The sequence below is a fragment of the Hydractinia symbiolongicarpus genome, chromosome 11, assembly GCF_029227915.1.
Source record: "Hydractinia symbiolongicarpus strain clone_291-10 chromosome 11, HSymV2.1, whole genome shotgun sequence".
Taxonomy (NCBI): domain Eukaryota; kingdom Metazoa; phylum Cnidaria; class Hydrozoa; order Anthoathecata; family Hydractiniidae; genus Hydractinia; species Hydractinia symbiolongicarpus.
In genome coordinates, this window is record NC_079885.1 from 8,112,241 (window position 1) to 8,125,312 (window position 13,072).

Consider the following 13,072-nt stretch of genomic DNA (forward strand, 5'->3'; position numbering starts at 1 on the left):
CCATATCATTTATTTTTTTTTGTCTCACTGTAATCGGTGTTTTTTATTGTTGCTATAAGCTTCTATGGTTGAAAACTGTATGCAATAATTCCTCACTCTATTTGCTTTATTGTGGACAATTAAAAACAAATAGTTTTGCATGTCGTTATGGGAAGATTAAAGAAGATTTCTGTGTTATGATTCGGACATTTAAGAAGGCGGCTTATTAAATGGTGTTACATATATGGTTGTTTCTGCACACAAATTATTGAACTGACTGATATTGTGGCCTACACTTGTTGTTTGTTGTTATTGTTGTTTGTTGTTATTGATGTTGTTGTTGTTATTGTTGTTGTGGTTGTTGTCGTTGCTAAAGTTTGTTATTTTGACGTATTTTTATAATCAACAGGTCATAAAATAATGCTGCGTAAAATTTTGTTTTGCCTTTTTTTGATTTCGACATACTGGAGTTCTTCAGTAAATGCTCAAACAGATCAATCTTTCAATGGCATTTTTAAAATGTTGGGTTTGGAAGATATGTTTAAAAATCTTGGTAATGGTACCTCTATCAAAGATTATGAGAACGCAATAAAAAGTATTGATTTCAAAAAGCTTCTTGAGACCAAAAAAGCAAAAGATATGATTAAACAAATGGGAATCGATCCAAACATGGTGGAAACTTTAATCTCTAACATCAACATGACCGCGTTGATGAGCGGTATCGATGTTGAAAAAATTATCAATGGTGTGCTTACTGGTAATACAACGAATGTGGTGAAACTTGTTTCGGAAAATTTTGATTTTTCTAAAATCATTCAGACTTTTGATATCACTAATATTTTGAAAACAATGTTGGAACGCTATGCATTGGGTGTGTTTCCAAACGTAAGTAAAGGTTGTGAGGAACAGTACAATCAATTGATGGCACCATTTAGGAACGTATCTATGGAAGCTGCGTTACCACTAGCTTTAATTTCACCTCTCGGGAAATGTAAGTCAACTATATTCTAGATACCTGTTAGTACCTTTTTTTTAGTCTTACATTTTTCCAACTCATAATAAGTATGTTTTATTTACCTTCTAAAGTCGGTTTTATTTAAAGTCTGCTGTTCTGAAACATTTCTTGTGTAACATCTCTTGTGTTGCTTTGTTATACAACATGTGTTGTAACCACGAGTATAACTGTTGTTTAATTGTTGTGCGGTTGTTTGTTTAACACATTTTAGAGAATCCGACCTCATTTGTAGTGATGTTTAAACTATAGATTTTAATGTATTTACCATTTTTTTCTTCCACGATGGCTGGTGTTTGCTCGACTTTTGTTTACACACGCTTATTGCCTAAAAGCAATGCTTAACGGGACGGGTCTACTGATTGTATTGTTGGGGTGTTCACATAATGCATCGATTTTAAAGACGGCTCTTACATTGATATAGAATGCAGTTGAGTTTCTTTATAACTACAAAAAAAATGACTGTGGAGAATTACACATGGAAACCATGTTTGTCACAAGATTTGATATCTCAGAGTAACACATTTCCCAAAAATTAAGAAAATGATGTTGAAAAACGTTTTTTATAAAAAAGAGTTTTTAATGTCATTATATTTTGTGGGGTAATAAATTTGCAGTAAAAAGAAATACTTAAATTTCGCCAAATTTCAAAATAACTTCAAGACACTTAGTTTGCGTACTATTCAAAAACTATAATAAAGCTTATTAAAGAAATTTTCGCCGCCGTGTATTTGCAGATTACTCCATAGATTTGCAAAATTTGAAAAAGTTTCTGGCCGTAAATACGCCGTTCGTTATTTTACGTATACTTTAGACATAGATTCATGGGCCAAACTTCCACCGCGTATCTTGCTTGGTAACTTAAAATGGTTAGGTGCGTTTGATGAGTGCAAATCGATCCCTAATGCAAAGTACTGTCTCACCGGGATAAAGCTGTTTAACTTGGTATGTTGTAGCAAGTTTATTTTATTTTATGTTTTTTTTTTCTTAAAACTAGAATTACATTGCTAAGAATTAGCTTTTGGTGTAATAACGCCTATTTAGTATCTAGCCCACTGACGTTGTATTTATCTGGCCTACTGACGTCGTATTTATCTGGCCCACTGACGTCGTTTTTTCTGGCCCACTGACGTCTTATTTATCTAGCCTGCTTACGTCGAATTTTTCCGGCGCACTGATGTCGTATTTTTCTAGCCCACTGACGTTGTATTTATCTGGCCCACTGACGTTGTATTTCTCTGGCCCACTGCCGTCGTATTTATCTGGCCCACTGACGTCGTATTTATCTAGCCTGCTTACGTCGAATTTTTCCGGCGCACTGATGTCGTATTTTTCTATCCCACTGACGTTGTATTTATCTAGACCTCTCGCTGAAAACATGTCTTTCGTGAACATTATACTTTATGATACAACTTAAATGTACAGTTATTTATATTATTTGTGATATATTTGTTTAGGACTTACTGCAAGGAATGTATGGCAGCTGCATACCGAATAAATGCACTTTTGAGGATTCGTTTAAAATCATGAAAAGTCTCGATAAGCGTGCGTATATTCAACATGTGAATTTATTACAAAAGCAAATGAGACATCAGAAATCTGATTTTACTACAGACTAATATTTTTTTGCAGAGGATTGGTTATGGTTATGCAGACAATAAAGAAGGAGAGATGAAAATTGGGCCCAGAGAAAAATGGGCCCAGAGAAAAATTGAGGGGAGGGATGCCAAAATCATGCTGATAAATGAAAAAAAATACATTATTCCTTTTCTTCTATTACCATAACAAATAATAAGGTTTTATAATACATAAATATATCATTTCAGATGATCTTAACAGTTAATTCTGTATTCTGAATGAATCAACCACAGTAGTCCCTATGCAAGGATCAGCTATCACTATACCGATACCTTGCAACGTGCCCTAGTTCGTTCTTTTGATTTAGATAGATTGACTGAAGCTCGATTCCGTTTTTTACAAAATTTAGGAAAGTTAGATAAAAAGTCCTGCTGAACATGACTGTGACAAAAAAAAGCTTCATTTCTATCGTTTATTTTTAAATATTTCATCTTTTTTACACCCATCATTATTTTAGTTTAAAACTAAGCCAAGAATTAAATTTATTTATTGACAACAACAATTTTTTATCTTGTGCTTTCGACTTTATTTTTTCATACTACATCGTTGCATTGATTCTCTCCCCATTTCATTTGTATGAAGGTCATACTCAAAGGTGTGTTTTCAAGCTGTTTCTTACATTTTGTCTTATATCTATATTTTGTAAGAATTCATCGATTTTACTTAAATCAGCACCCCTACACGGCCTCCCTCCCCCCGCCTCTCTCTCGTGAAAATGTTATAAAGTTCAAGGCCAATCTTGTTCCCAGCGCCTGTTGTCTCTTTTCTATAACCGGAACGGCGAGACGAATTGCTGTCCGATGTGAGAAAAGATACAAGATGCTCTGGGGACGAGGTTAGTCCAAGAATTGTTTTTATATTTTTTATTTTTGTTTGATTTAGCATTATCAGGGATGTTGCAATTCACATTTCCATTGATGTGTGAAAAGCCACTAGAGTATAGTACTGGCTACTACTGTACAATGTAAGACACATTCTTTTCTTAAGACTTTTATAGAACGTAGATAGGTAGGAAGAATGTGTATATTAATCGATAAGCAACAGATAATACAAACAATGTTTGCGTTTGCAAATCTTGCTTTCCAACGCTGATGCAAATCCTGGTCATAGAAAAATATAACGCTGCATCGCTGATCATTCTTATTACGATCAATTGCGTTAATAGCACCCTCGTCCACAAAGTTTTTTGCCTTCTTGATATGAGAGTCTTCTCTCATATCAAAAAGGCAAAAAACCCTAGGGACGAGGGTGCGTTAACAGCGTATCCACCCTGTCAGGGATTGTCAGCAATTTTCAAATCATTGTCACTAAGTAAGGACTATCAGCAATTTATTTTCCATACCAGAAAAACATCCAGAATATTGAATTAAAATGGTTTATCATTTTTTTCAAAAAACTTAGCAAAGAAAAAATTTTATATCTGTTTTTTATATTCATTTTCATATTCTGTTTTATCAACATGCTTGCGTTATATTTGCAGATTTTCAGGCAAACTAATAATGGAATCAATCCAGAAGAGTTAAAAAACAAAGAAATAACAGGAATTTTAGTCAAAAAATGTTAGGAATGTCAGGAAAATAAGGAGTTGATATCGAGAGAACCCCCGGATGAAGTTTTCAGTTCCATATACGCGAGTTTGTGTGTCAACTTACCAAAAGCTTGTAGTGTTATAAAATATTTTCATTTCATGAAAGGTGCACACCTCACACCTCACAACTAAAATTTTTTAAATCCATCCTGCTTAAACGCGGTTTTTTGCAAAAGTTTTTCTTTCCTTCTAAAGAAATTGAACTTCGCATTAATTTTAATTTTCTTTTTATCGTTATTTCTTGCTCATTAAATTTGTTTAGCGTTTTGTGCTCCATTTTGTTGATACTGTGTGCAGTTGGTACCGTATTTGCACTGATTTGTTTTCCTCTTCGACAATCTACACGAAGAGACAAAGAAGGTGTCGCCTTAACAAAATTTGAATCAAATGGCGAAACAATCACAGAAAATGCTGAAGAGGAGGACGAAAAAGCTGTAACTAAAACGCAGTCAGGTATTGTTACTTTCACGTTGTTTCCAGACAAAGCCGTTAAAATTGGTTGCTTTCATCGGTTTTGTCGGTTAAATTTTCGTCAAGCCTAATTATTCGTCAATAAACTTTCTTCACCTTGGACAAACGACGTCTGCTGTGTATTTGTCAACAGCCACCTGACTATAAGGTTTTCTGACGTTCTTTAAACCAAACTAAAATTTGAAAAATGCCTGATCTATTTCGTCGACTTTTGACACGCTTTTCTCCAGTTAGTTTTCATTGATATGTTAATTTGTACAAATCGATTTCTGCTCGATAACAAGGCATATTAGTACAAGTCTAAAAGTCAGTCGAAACAACAAAATTCAAAAACCTAAAAAAGCACGTAATTCATCAAAGGTGTATTTTTCCACCTAAACCTTGTTTACGTCACCTCAAAATTTCACCACTTGGGACAGACCCATTTTGAACTAATAACAAAAATTGAATGATTTAACTAGAGAATTTTTGTGTAAAAAAATTACATTTTAGCAAATTTCTTAACTGGTTTTCTGTCCTGTTTCGACTTGATCAAGAACACAAGAACTGTCCTGTCTACAGACGTTCCAAATGGCGCCATTTCTTCTATAAACGGAATTCGCGCCATTAGCATGATGTGGATCATACTAGGACATACATATTACTACGGATCATTGAACGTATTTGGTAAGTACCTTCACAGTTCTTCCCGCCCTTATTGCCAAATGTTAAAGCTTCTTGCGCTTATTCGCCAAATCGTGTGTCAAAAAGAAATAACCCCAGTGGACGATTTTTAAGTAAAGGGGCGCAACAGGAAATAAATACTGTGTTTAAAATTAGCTTGGTAAACATTTCCAAAAACAAAACTTCTGACATGCATATAAAATCTTCAGAACGTAAAAAGGTGGCACTAATGGCACATCAACCTCGTTTCCAGGCTATTTTGCCTACTCGGTAATAACGGCTCAGGGGCCACAAGACCCTGGGAACGAGTTTGGGCACACATGTGTTTCTTAAAACGAACTTATGATTTCCTTCTTAGACAACATGGGATCCACTGCGTTAATCTTCAACAGATACAGCTTTTTACCCATTGGGAATGCATACGTTTCAGTGGATACGTTTTTCTTGTTGAGGTAATCATTTGTTATTGAATTACTACTAGAAGTCATCGTGGTGGTTCAAATAGAGGGCGTAGCTCTATAGTTTTTTAGGCAAAAGTGTATTGTTTGGTTCAGAAACTGCGGTGGCATATTTGTGCCACCTTGACTTACTATGTAACTCGAGTTATAACGTAACTGCAGTTAAAACTTATAACTCGAGCTATAACTTAAAAACAAATTAAATTTTACCATAAGTCGAGATGACACAAATATACCATCGTGCGAAACGGAGGTAAGGGGGGGATAAACAGGAGATCCAAAAATTCAGTGAAATGGTGTTTTCCTGGAAATCTTTACACAAAATTTGAAAAAAATTCGCGAAAATTGCTTCCCGCGTAAATTATCTCTCAACTACACTTTTAATTCTCGTTCGCTCCTCCCTCGCAAGTTTTTATTCGGCAGGTTCCTCATTGATATGTAACAGAAACTATGATATAAAATAGAGGGTAAAAAAAAAGCTATATATAACTGCATACAACTATATATAACTGTATATAACTGTATATAACTATATACAACCGTATATAACTATATAACTATATAATTCAACTGCTAGCAGTATATAATTTTAATATCGTATGTTGTTGACAGAAAATGAAATTTTTGGCAACAAAGGTGTTAGCAATATTTCTTATGATGGCTTCTGTAATTTCGATTAATTCTTGAAAATTTACATATAATAAGATGTTTTTTGACCGGATTTTAGTGGATTGTTGGTTGGATATCTTGCGTTGAGACGAATGGACAAAGCTAAAGGATGGATGAAAATAAACTTACCTATGTTTTATCTTCACAGATTTATTCGGTATGGCTAATTTTAAAATTTCCGCTTGATGCATGACAATGGAAGCCGTTTGTTATGTAGCAAGCCTTAGAGTAACAGATCCACATCTAACATTTTCTCTGTCTAAATAAATTAGAGACAGAGATCCCTTTTTTGGTAGAATCTTTTAACAAACGCAATGCCGTTCCTTCCTCCGTCCCTCCCAGCCTCCCTCTACTCCTCCCTCCCTCTACTCCTCCCTCCCTCTACCCCTCCCTCCCCTACTCCTTCCTCCCCCTACTCCTTCCTCCCACTACTCCTCCATCCCTCTACTTCTCCCTCCCTCTACTCCTCCCTTCCTCCCTCTACTCCTCCTTCCCTTCCACCTTCCCTCCCTCCCTCCCACTACTCCTCACTCCCTCCCACTACTCCTCACTCCCGCTACTCCTCCCTCCCTCTATCCCTCTCCCACCATGCCTCCATCCATTGATACATCCATCCGTCCATGCGACCATTCATTCATTCATTTATTTATTTATCTGATTATTAATTTATTTTTAGGTTGACTCCACCTTATATGTTTGTTATTTTGCTTTGGAACAACATCTTTCCAATAATGGTAACAGGACCACTTTCTGGATTTGTACGACTAAAGGAGTTTAAAGAGCCTTGTAGAAAGTACTGGTGGACGAATCTGTTGTATATAAATAATTTTTACCCAAAGAAAATGTCGGAAGAGGTATGAGTGAGTTTAATATTTTACTTTGATGTTCTTTTCAATCTTTTAAAATGTTGTGAAAATACTAAATGTTCCTTTTCAGACAAGATATGATCTTATTTGAGTTATTTATATCTTTTTGGTAAGGTCTGCAGTTCTTTCTTACCAACCTCTACCTTGAGATTTTTTTCTGAGAAAAAAGCTCTATTCCGCCAACCACATATCAGATAACAACAAGAGAAGCCCAGGGAACGAGTCAGCCTTCTCACATCTTACATGTTTAACCATCTTCGGGCTAGGGTGCTTCCAACATCCCCCTCTCTCTTTAACATTTTCTCCTATTTTTACAGTCTTTACAGTCACATATTCATAATCTGTTAGTTTTTCTAATCCGTATTAAGCTTTATTACAAAAACAATGGTTGTGCATGGCAATGATTTTTTCGAGCTAGATGATATTCGTAAGAAAATTACAAAATATTTTTTTGTGTGTATTACTTATGAGGTTTAATGCTAGCTGCTTACCACAAAGCGTTTTTTCAAATCACTTTTTGTATAGATACAGACGTATATGTTTTTTAGTGTCTTGGTTGGAGTTGGTACTTAGCGAATGACATGCAGTTTTATGTAGCCGCTCCTTTCATTCTCCTCCTAATCCATTTGTGAGTACTATATTGTTTCATTTGTGAGTACTATATTGTTTCATTTGTGAGTACTATATTGTTTTATTTGTGAGTACTATATTGTTCCATTTGTGAGTACTATATTGTTTCATTTGTGAGTACTATATTGTTTTATTTGTGAGTACTATATTGTTTCATTTGTGAGTACTATATTGTTTCATTTGTGAGTACTATATTGTTTCATTTGTGAGTACTATATTGTTTCATTTGTGAGTACTATATTGTTCCATTTGTGAGTACTATATTGTTCCATTTGTGAGTACTATATTGTTCCATTTGTGAGTACTATATTGTCTCATTTGTGAGTACTATATTGTTTCATTTGTGAGTACTATATTGTTTCATTTGTGAGTACTATATTGTTTCATTTGTGAGTACTATATTGTTCCATTTGTGAGTACTATATTGTTTTATTTGTGAGTACTATATTGTTCCATTTGTGAGTACTATATTGTTTCATTTGTGAGTACTATATTGTTTTATTTGTGAGTACTGTATTGTTTTATTTGTGAGTACTATATTGTTTTATTTGTGAGTACTATATTGTTCCATTTGTGAGTACTATATTGTTTCATTTGTGAGTACTATATTGTTCCATTTGTGAGTACTATATTGTTTCATTTGTGAGTACTATATTGTTCCATTTGTGAGTACTATATTGTTTCATTTGTGAGTACTATATTGTTTCATTTGTGAGTACTATATTGTTTCATTTGTGAGTACTATATTGTTTCATTTGTGAGTACTATATTGTTTCATTTGTGAGTACTATATTGTTTCATTTGTGAGTACTATATTGTTTCATTTGTGAGTACTATATTGTTTCATTTGTGAGTACTATATTGTTTCATTTGTGAGTACTATATTGTTCCATTTGTGAGTACTATATTGTTTCATTTGTGAGTACTATATTGTTTCATTTGTGAGTACTATATTGTTTCATTTGTGAGTACTATATTGTTCCATTTGTGAGTACTATATTGTTTCATTTGTGAGTACTATATTGTTTCATTTGTGAGTACTATATTGTTTCATTTGTGAGTACTATATTGTTTCATTTGTGAGTACTATATTGTTCTATATAAAGGATTTAAAAAATGAATACTTTCACGAGATTAATTATTTGGGAGATTACTTTTAATTATATGTTTCGCGAAATTTTACGAAAGAAATTCGCGAGATAGGTATAATTTAACAGATTTTATTTTCTCGCGACATGTTCCATTGCGTATGATTCCCAAAAATTAATTTTTGCGAATAATCCATCATAAGGCGCAAATTAATTTTTCCGAAATCACGGAAAGTAAGAATAAAATTACGTATACTTAAAACCCCTCCCACCATTTCTCAATGTTGGAGACACAGGGTACCTCGTAACGGTATTTTAACATTTAGTCATCAAAATAGTAGAGCGCTTAACCTACTATATCCTTAATATTAACCAATTTATTAACCCTAGAAAATCACAATGACAATCATAATTTTATACTTGTTTGTAGTTTTGATCGTAAATACGAAAACAGCAAGTTTCAATACTTTGGAGCATACATCGTCACTATTGTTGGTTGTCTACTTTGCTTTATTGTCAACGCCTCTCTCTATGGCGCAAATGATTATCCAGCTCTTATTTCAGCTGCAACCTATCCGGGAAATCCTAGGGGGTAAGTGACGATATTTTCCTTTTCTATTGAAAATTTCTCAATTCTCCTGCGTGTCCCCATATTATTAATGATCGAAACTGAATCGAAGACCACGCAAAGGATGACATGCAAGGAGCGCTTTTAAAGATAACTGGATTTACGTCACGTTGTATTACAAGTGCGATTATTTACAACATCACTGGGGTTAGTGAGGGAAAGGAGGGGGTATGAGCTTGACATCTATTCCTTCAGGGGAAAAATTTATCGGGTGAAATTTTTCCTAATAAGATATTATTTTCCAGTCAGTATTACGAGATTTAACCGTCTTATTTTTGTGCTGCTAGTCTATTCAACTGACGAGGTTTATATGTTTAGAAACAAAAAAGTGCAAATCTATACCAATTTAAAGAAAATATATTTTGTTTAGATATTTTAATTTGTTTACATTCTGTTTTAGTGGTAAAATTAGCGAGGCGCAAGACACGATATACATCAAGCCATATACTCGCATTGCCCCTTATTTGATTGGTCTATTTTTGGGTTATGTGCTGTCAAGAAAAATATTGATAAAATTTAAATTTAAAAAGGTATACTGCAATTATTTAAAAAAATGTGGACTCTCTTTTTAAAAAACTTCAATTAAACCAAGCTTTGTTATCTGTGGTTCAAAACTCCACTCCTGTATTTTTTTTGAAAAACCCTTACTCGTTTTTGCTTATTATGCGAAATTATGAGCATGTAACTGTTATTAATCTAATTATATTTTTTAAATATTAAGATTTATGTAAAATGTTTAAAACGTCAAAATTAATGTCTAAGAACACGAGGCATTGTGTTTTACAGTTTCACCAATGGCATATGGGGTTGTATATGCCATTGGTGAAACTGTAAAACACCTCACCAAGAGATAGTTGATGATATCGCACGAAAGACCTGCGAACAATACATTTGATACAAAAATCTTTTACTCGTAGTTGCAAATTTAATTCATTCTAACTCAGTACAGACGTACAGCCACAATAATTTTCGCATGTGTAACCACAGATCGAAGACGGTGGTGACAGAAATACACTGACACTTCTACTTTGTTTCTTTTAGTTAATCTACCTTGGTTGTTGGCTTGTGGCGTTCCTCGTGGCGTACGGTGTGATCTATGGCACTTATGGTGTGTTTAAGAAAGATGGCACCTTCTTGACTAATGCTCAAAATATAATGTATGGCTCTCTGCATCGCGTCGCATTTGCTATTTGTGTTGCTTGGGTGATATATGCTTGCCATAATGGCGAAGGAAGTAAATATTTTTATTTTTATGAAATTTTCAGAATGGTTCAATGATCGAAATATTGGCCCAGGATAATTTATTATACCGAAGATTTTTGCCAAGGCGACTGTAGAATTAGAATTTGAAGTTGTTTTGAATTGAAAAAAATGTTTTCTTAATTCCTCTGTCCGTTTATATTTGATGTGTCATGGAGGTATAGAAGAGCAAATTGTCCTTTTTATGTAACAAAACTGTGTACTGACTTGCTTAAGTGTTTGTGCAACATATTTTTCAGGGTTAATCGACAATTTTTTATCTTGGCGTTTTTGGATTCCATTGAGCAGACTCACTTTTGGCGCGTATTTGCTTCATTCGCTCGTTATCATGTATTATTACGTCTGTCAAGAAAATCCGTATCATTACCAAGACAACATTATGGTAAATAGATTTTTTCAAAACCTCGTTCTCAGCGTCTCTTTTTGTCCTAATCTAAAAAAGGCAGGGGATCCTGGAAATGAGGTTGAATTTTTCGTAATTATTCGTTTCTCAGTGGTTTAGGATATAATACTTTCAGAGTCAGAATTTTTCATTTAATGATCAAGCTTTATGAATTTGACCCAAATTTGGGAATATTTAGTTACGCCAAAAATTGTTTTTTGTGACAGCCATTTTTTTTTCTGTGGCATATTTCTACTCTAAAATGTTATTTGATATTTTTCACATAATTGTAATCCGCGTGCATAAGAAAACTTTTACTTGGTTTACACGATTTCTCTTTTTTTACTTGCCTTTGCTCGTTTTTCACTTCAAGTTTTTTTTTGAATGCATATGGCCTCAAAAGTTTCTCACCAGAGAGTACGTTAGACAGACTTCCGTTGAGTGACTTACTAACTCGACAAAAAAGGTCTGTTACACCTTGGCGACCATTCTAATTCAAACCAACTCAGTGGTTAACAATTGGAGAAAATTCTTTAAATTTGCCAAGTCGAGGTACTTAGCTGATTCACTAGATTAACTACGGCTAAATTTAAAACTAGTTCCTCTGAGAGTTTTGGTACTTTAAGTTGAATAATTTTCGCACAGACAAATTCTCGCAAATATGGTTGAAATTCACGAAAAAAATTCATGTAATTTGATAAAAAGTGTTATTTTTAAAGTAATTTTTTTTTCTTTCTTTTAGGTATATCATTATATATCGATGGTTGTGCTGTCTTATGCTAGTGCATTTGTTCTAGCAGTCACTGTCGAGTATCCAGTAATGAATCTTGAGAAACTCGTATTCAAAAATTAGAAAGTCAATAGTTACACAGGATGTCATTAAAATTAATTTTGTAATTTTATTAAATTCTTGTGAATATAACTATTTTTAACTTTATCCTGATAGTTTTGACCCCTCTAATCGTACTCATACTGCGACTTCATAAGAACTAATCAAGTTGCCATGGGAGGCCCTGCATCACCAGTAGTCGCAGAAATATACATGCAAGCACACGAGAAAACAGCATTAGTCACATCAGACAGACGTCCAAAGGTTTGAAAAGATTTGTTGATGACGTATTCGCCATATTCAAAAGATCTTATCTAGAAGAGTTCCATGAACACATCAACGGCCTACATCGACAAATCAAATTCACTGTTGAGCTTGAACACGATGGAAGTATCGCTTTCCTGGACACTTTGGTCAAACGCAAGAATGTGTCCATTTCAGTTTCAGTGTATCGTAAAATAACTCACACTGATCAGTACCTCAACTTCGAATCAAACCATCAGAAATCTTGCAAAGAAAGTGTCATATCTTCTTTACTGAATCGTTCCAACAGCGTGATCAGTGACAAACAGGAGAGGAAAGAAGAAATTCGCCGTGTAAGAAATGCAATAATCGCAAATGGATACAGTCATAAAGTCATCACGCAAGTAGAAAATAAAATGAAGAGAAGATGCAACGGAGACAACAAGGAAACATCAGAGGAATTTATCGCATCAGCATTTCTACCCTTCGTACCAGGTACCAGCGAGATCCTTCGTCGAGTTTTCAGGCAACACAAGATCAAATGCATTCTTAACTATAAAGACACCTTAAGAAGCACTTTGTCTAAACCAAAAGACAAAATAAATTTGGAAGAACAAAGCAATGTTGTTTACGAAATCCTGTGCAAAGATTGTGATGCAGTGTATTTA

General features: G+C 34.2%; 1 protein-coding gene across 1 annotated transcript; it reads left to right on the forward strand.

Annotated features, from left to right (window-relative positions):
* Window positions 1-320: 320 nt before the first annotated feature.
* On the forward strand, window positions 321-12,269 carry LOC130614026 (nose resistant to fluoxetine protein 6-like). Its single transcript, XM_057435414.1, has 15 exons — window positions 321-970; window positions 1,806-1,936; window positions 2,449-2,536; window positions 3,512-3,593; window positions 4,480-4,670; window positions 5,181-5,354; window positions 5,710-5,803; window positions 6,537-6,635; window positions 7,155-7,332; window positions 7,893-7,972; window positions 9,493-9,654; window positions 10,091-10,220; window positions 10,732-10,924; window positions 11,190-11,332; window positions 12,075-12,269. Exons 1-15 carry the CDS (start codon window positions 400-402, stop codon window positions 12,183-12,185), a joined length of 2,427 nt encoding a protein of 808 aa, XP_057291397.1. The 5' UTR covers window positions 321-399; the 3' UTR covers window positions 12,186-12,269.
* The last annotated feature ends 803 nt before the right edge of the window (window positions 12,270-13,072 follow it).

What these genes read in the sequence shown, in the direction of transcription:
- LOC130614026 (XM_057435414.1), top strand. Translation starts at nt 400, where the DNA reads ATGCTGCGTAAAATTTTGTTTTGCCTTTTTTTGATTTCGACATACTGG. An exon ending in GGATAAAGCTGTTTAACTTG is followed by an intron (nt 1,937 to 2,448) that starts GTATGTTGTAGC and finishes ATATTTGTTTAG; the next exon opens with GACTTACTGCAAGGAATGTA. An exon ending in TGTAACTAAAACGCAGTCAG is followed by an intron (nt 4,671 to 5,180) that starts GTATTGTTACTT and finishes ATTACATTTTAG; the next exon opens with CAAATTTCTTAACTGGTTTT.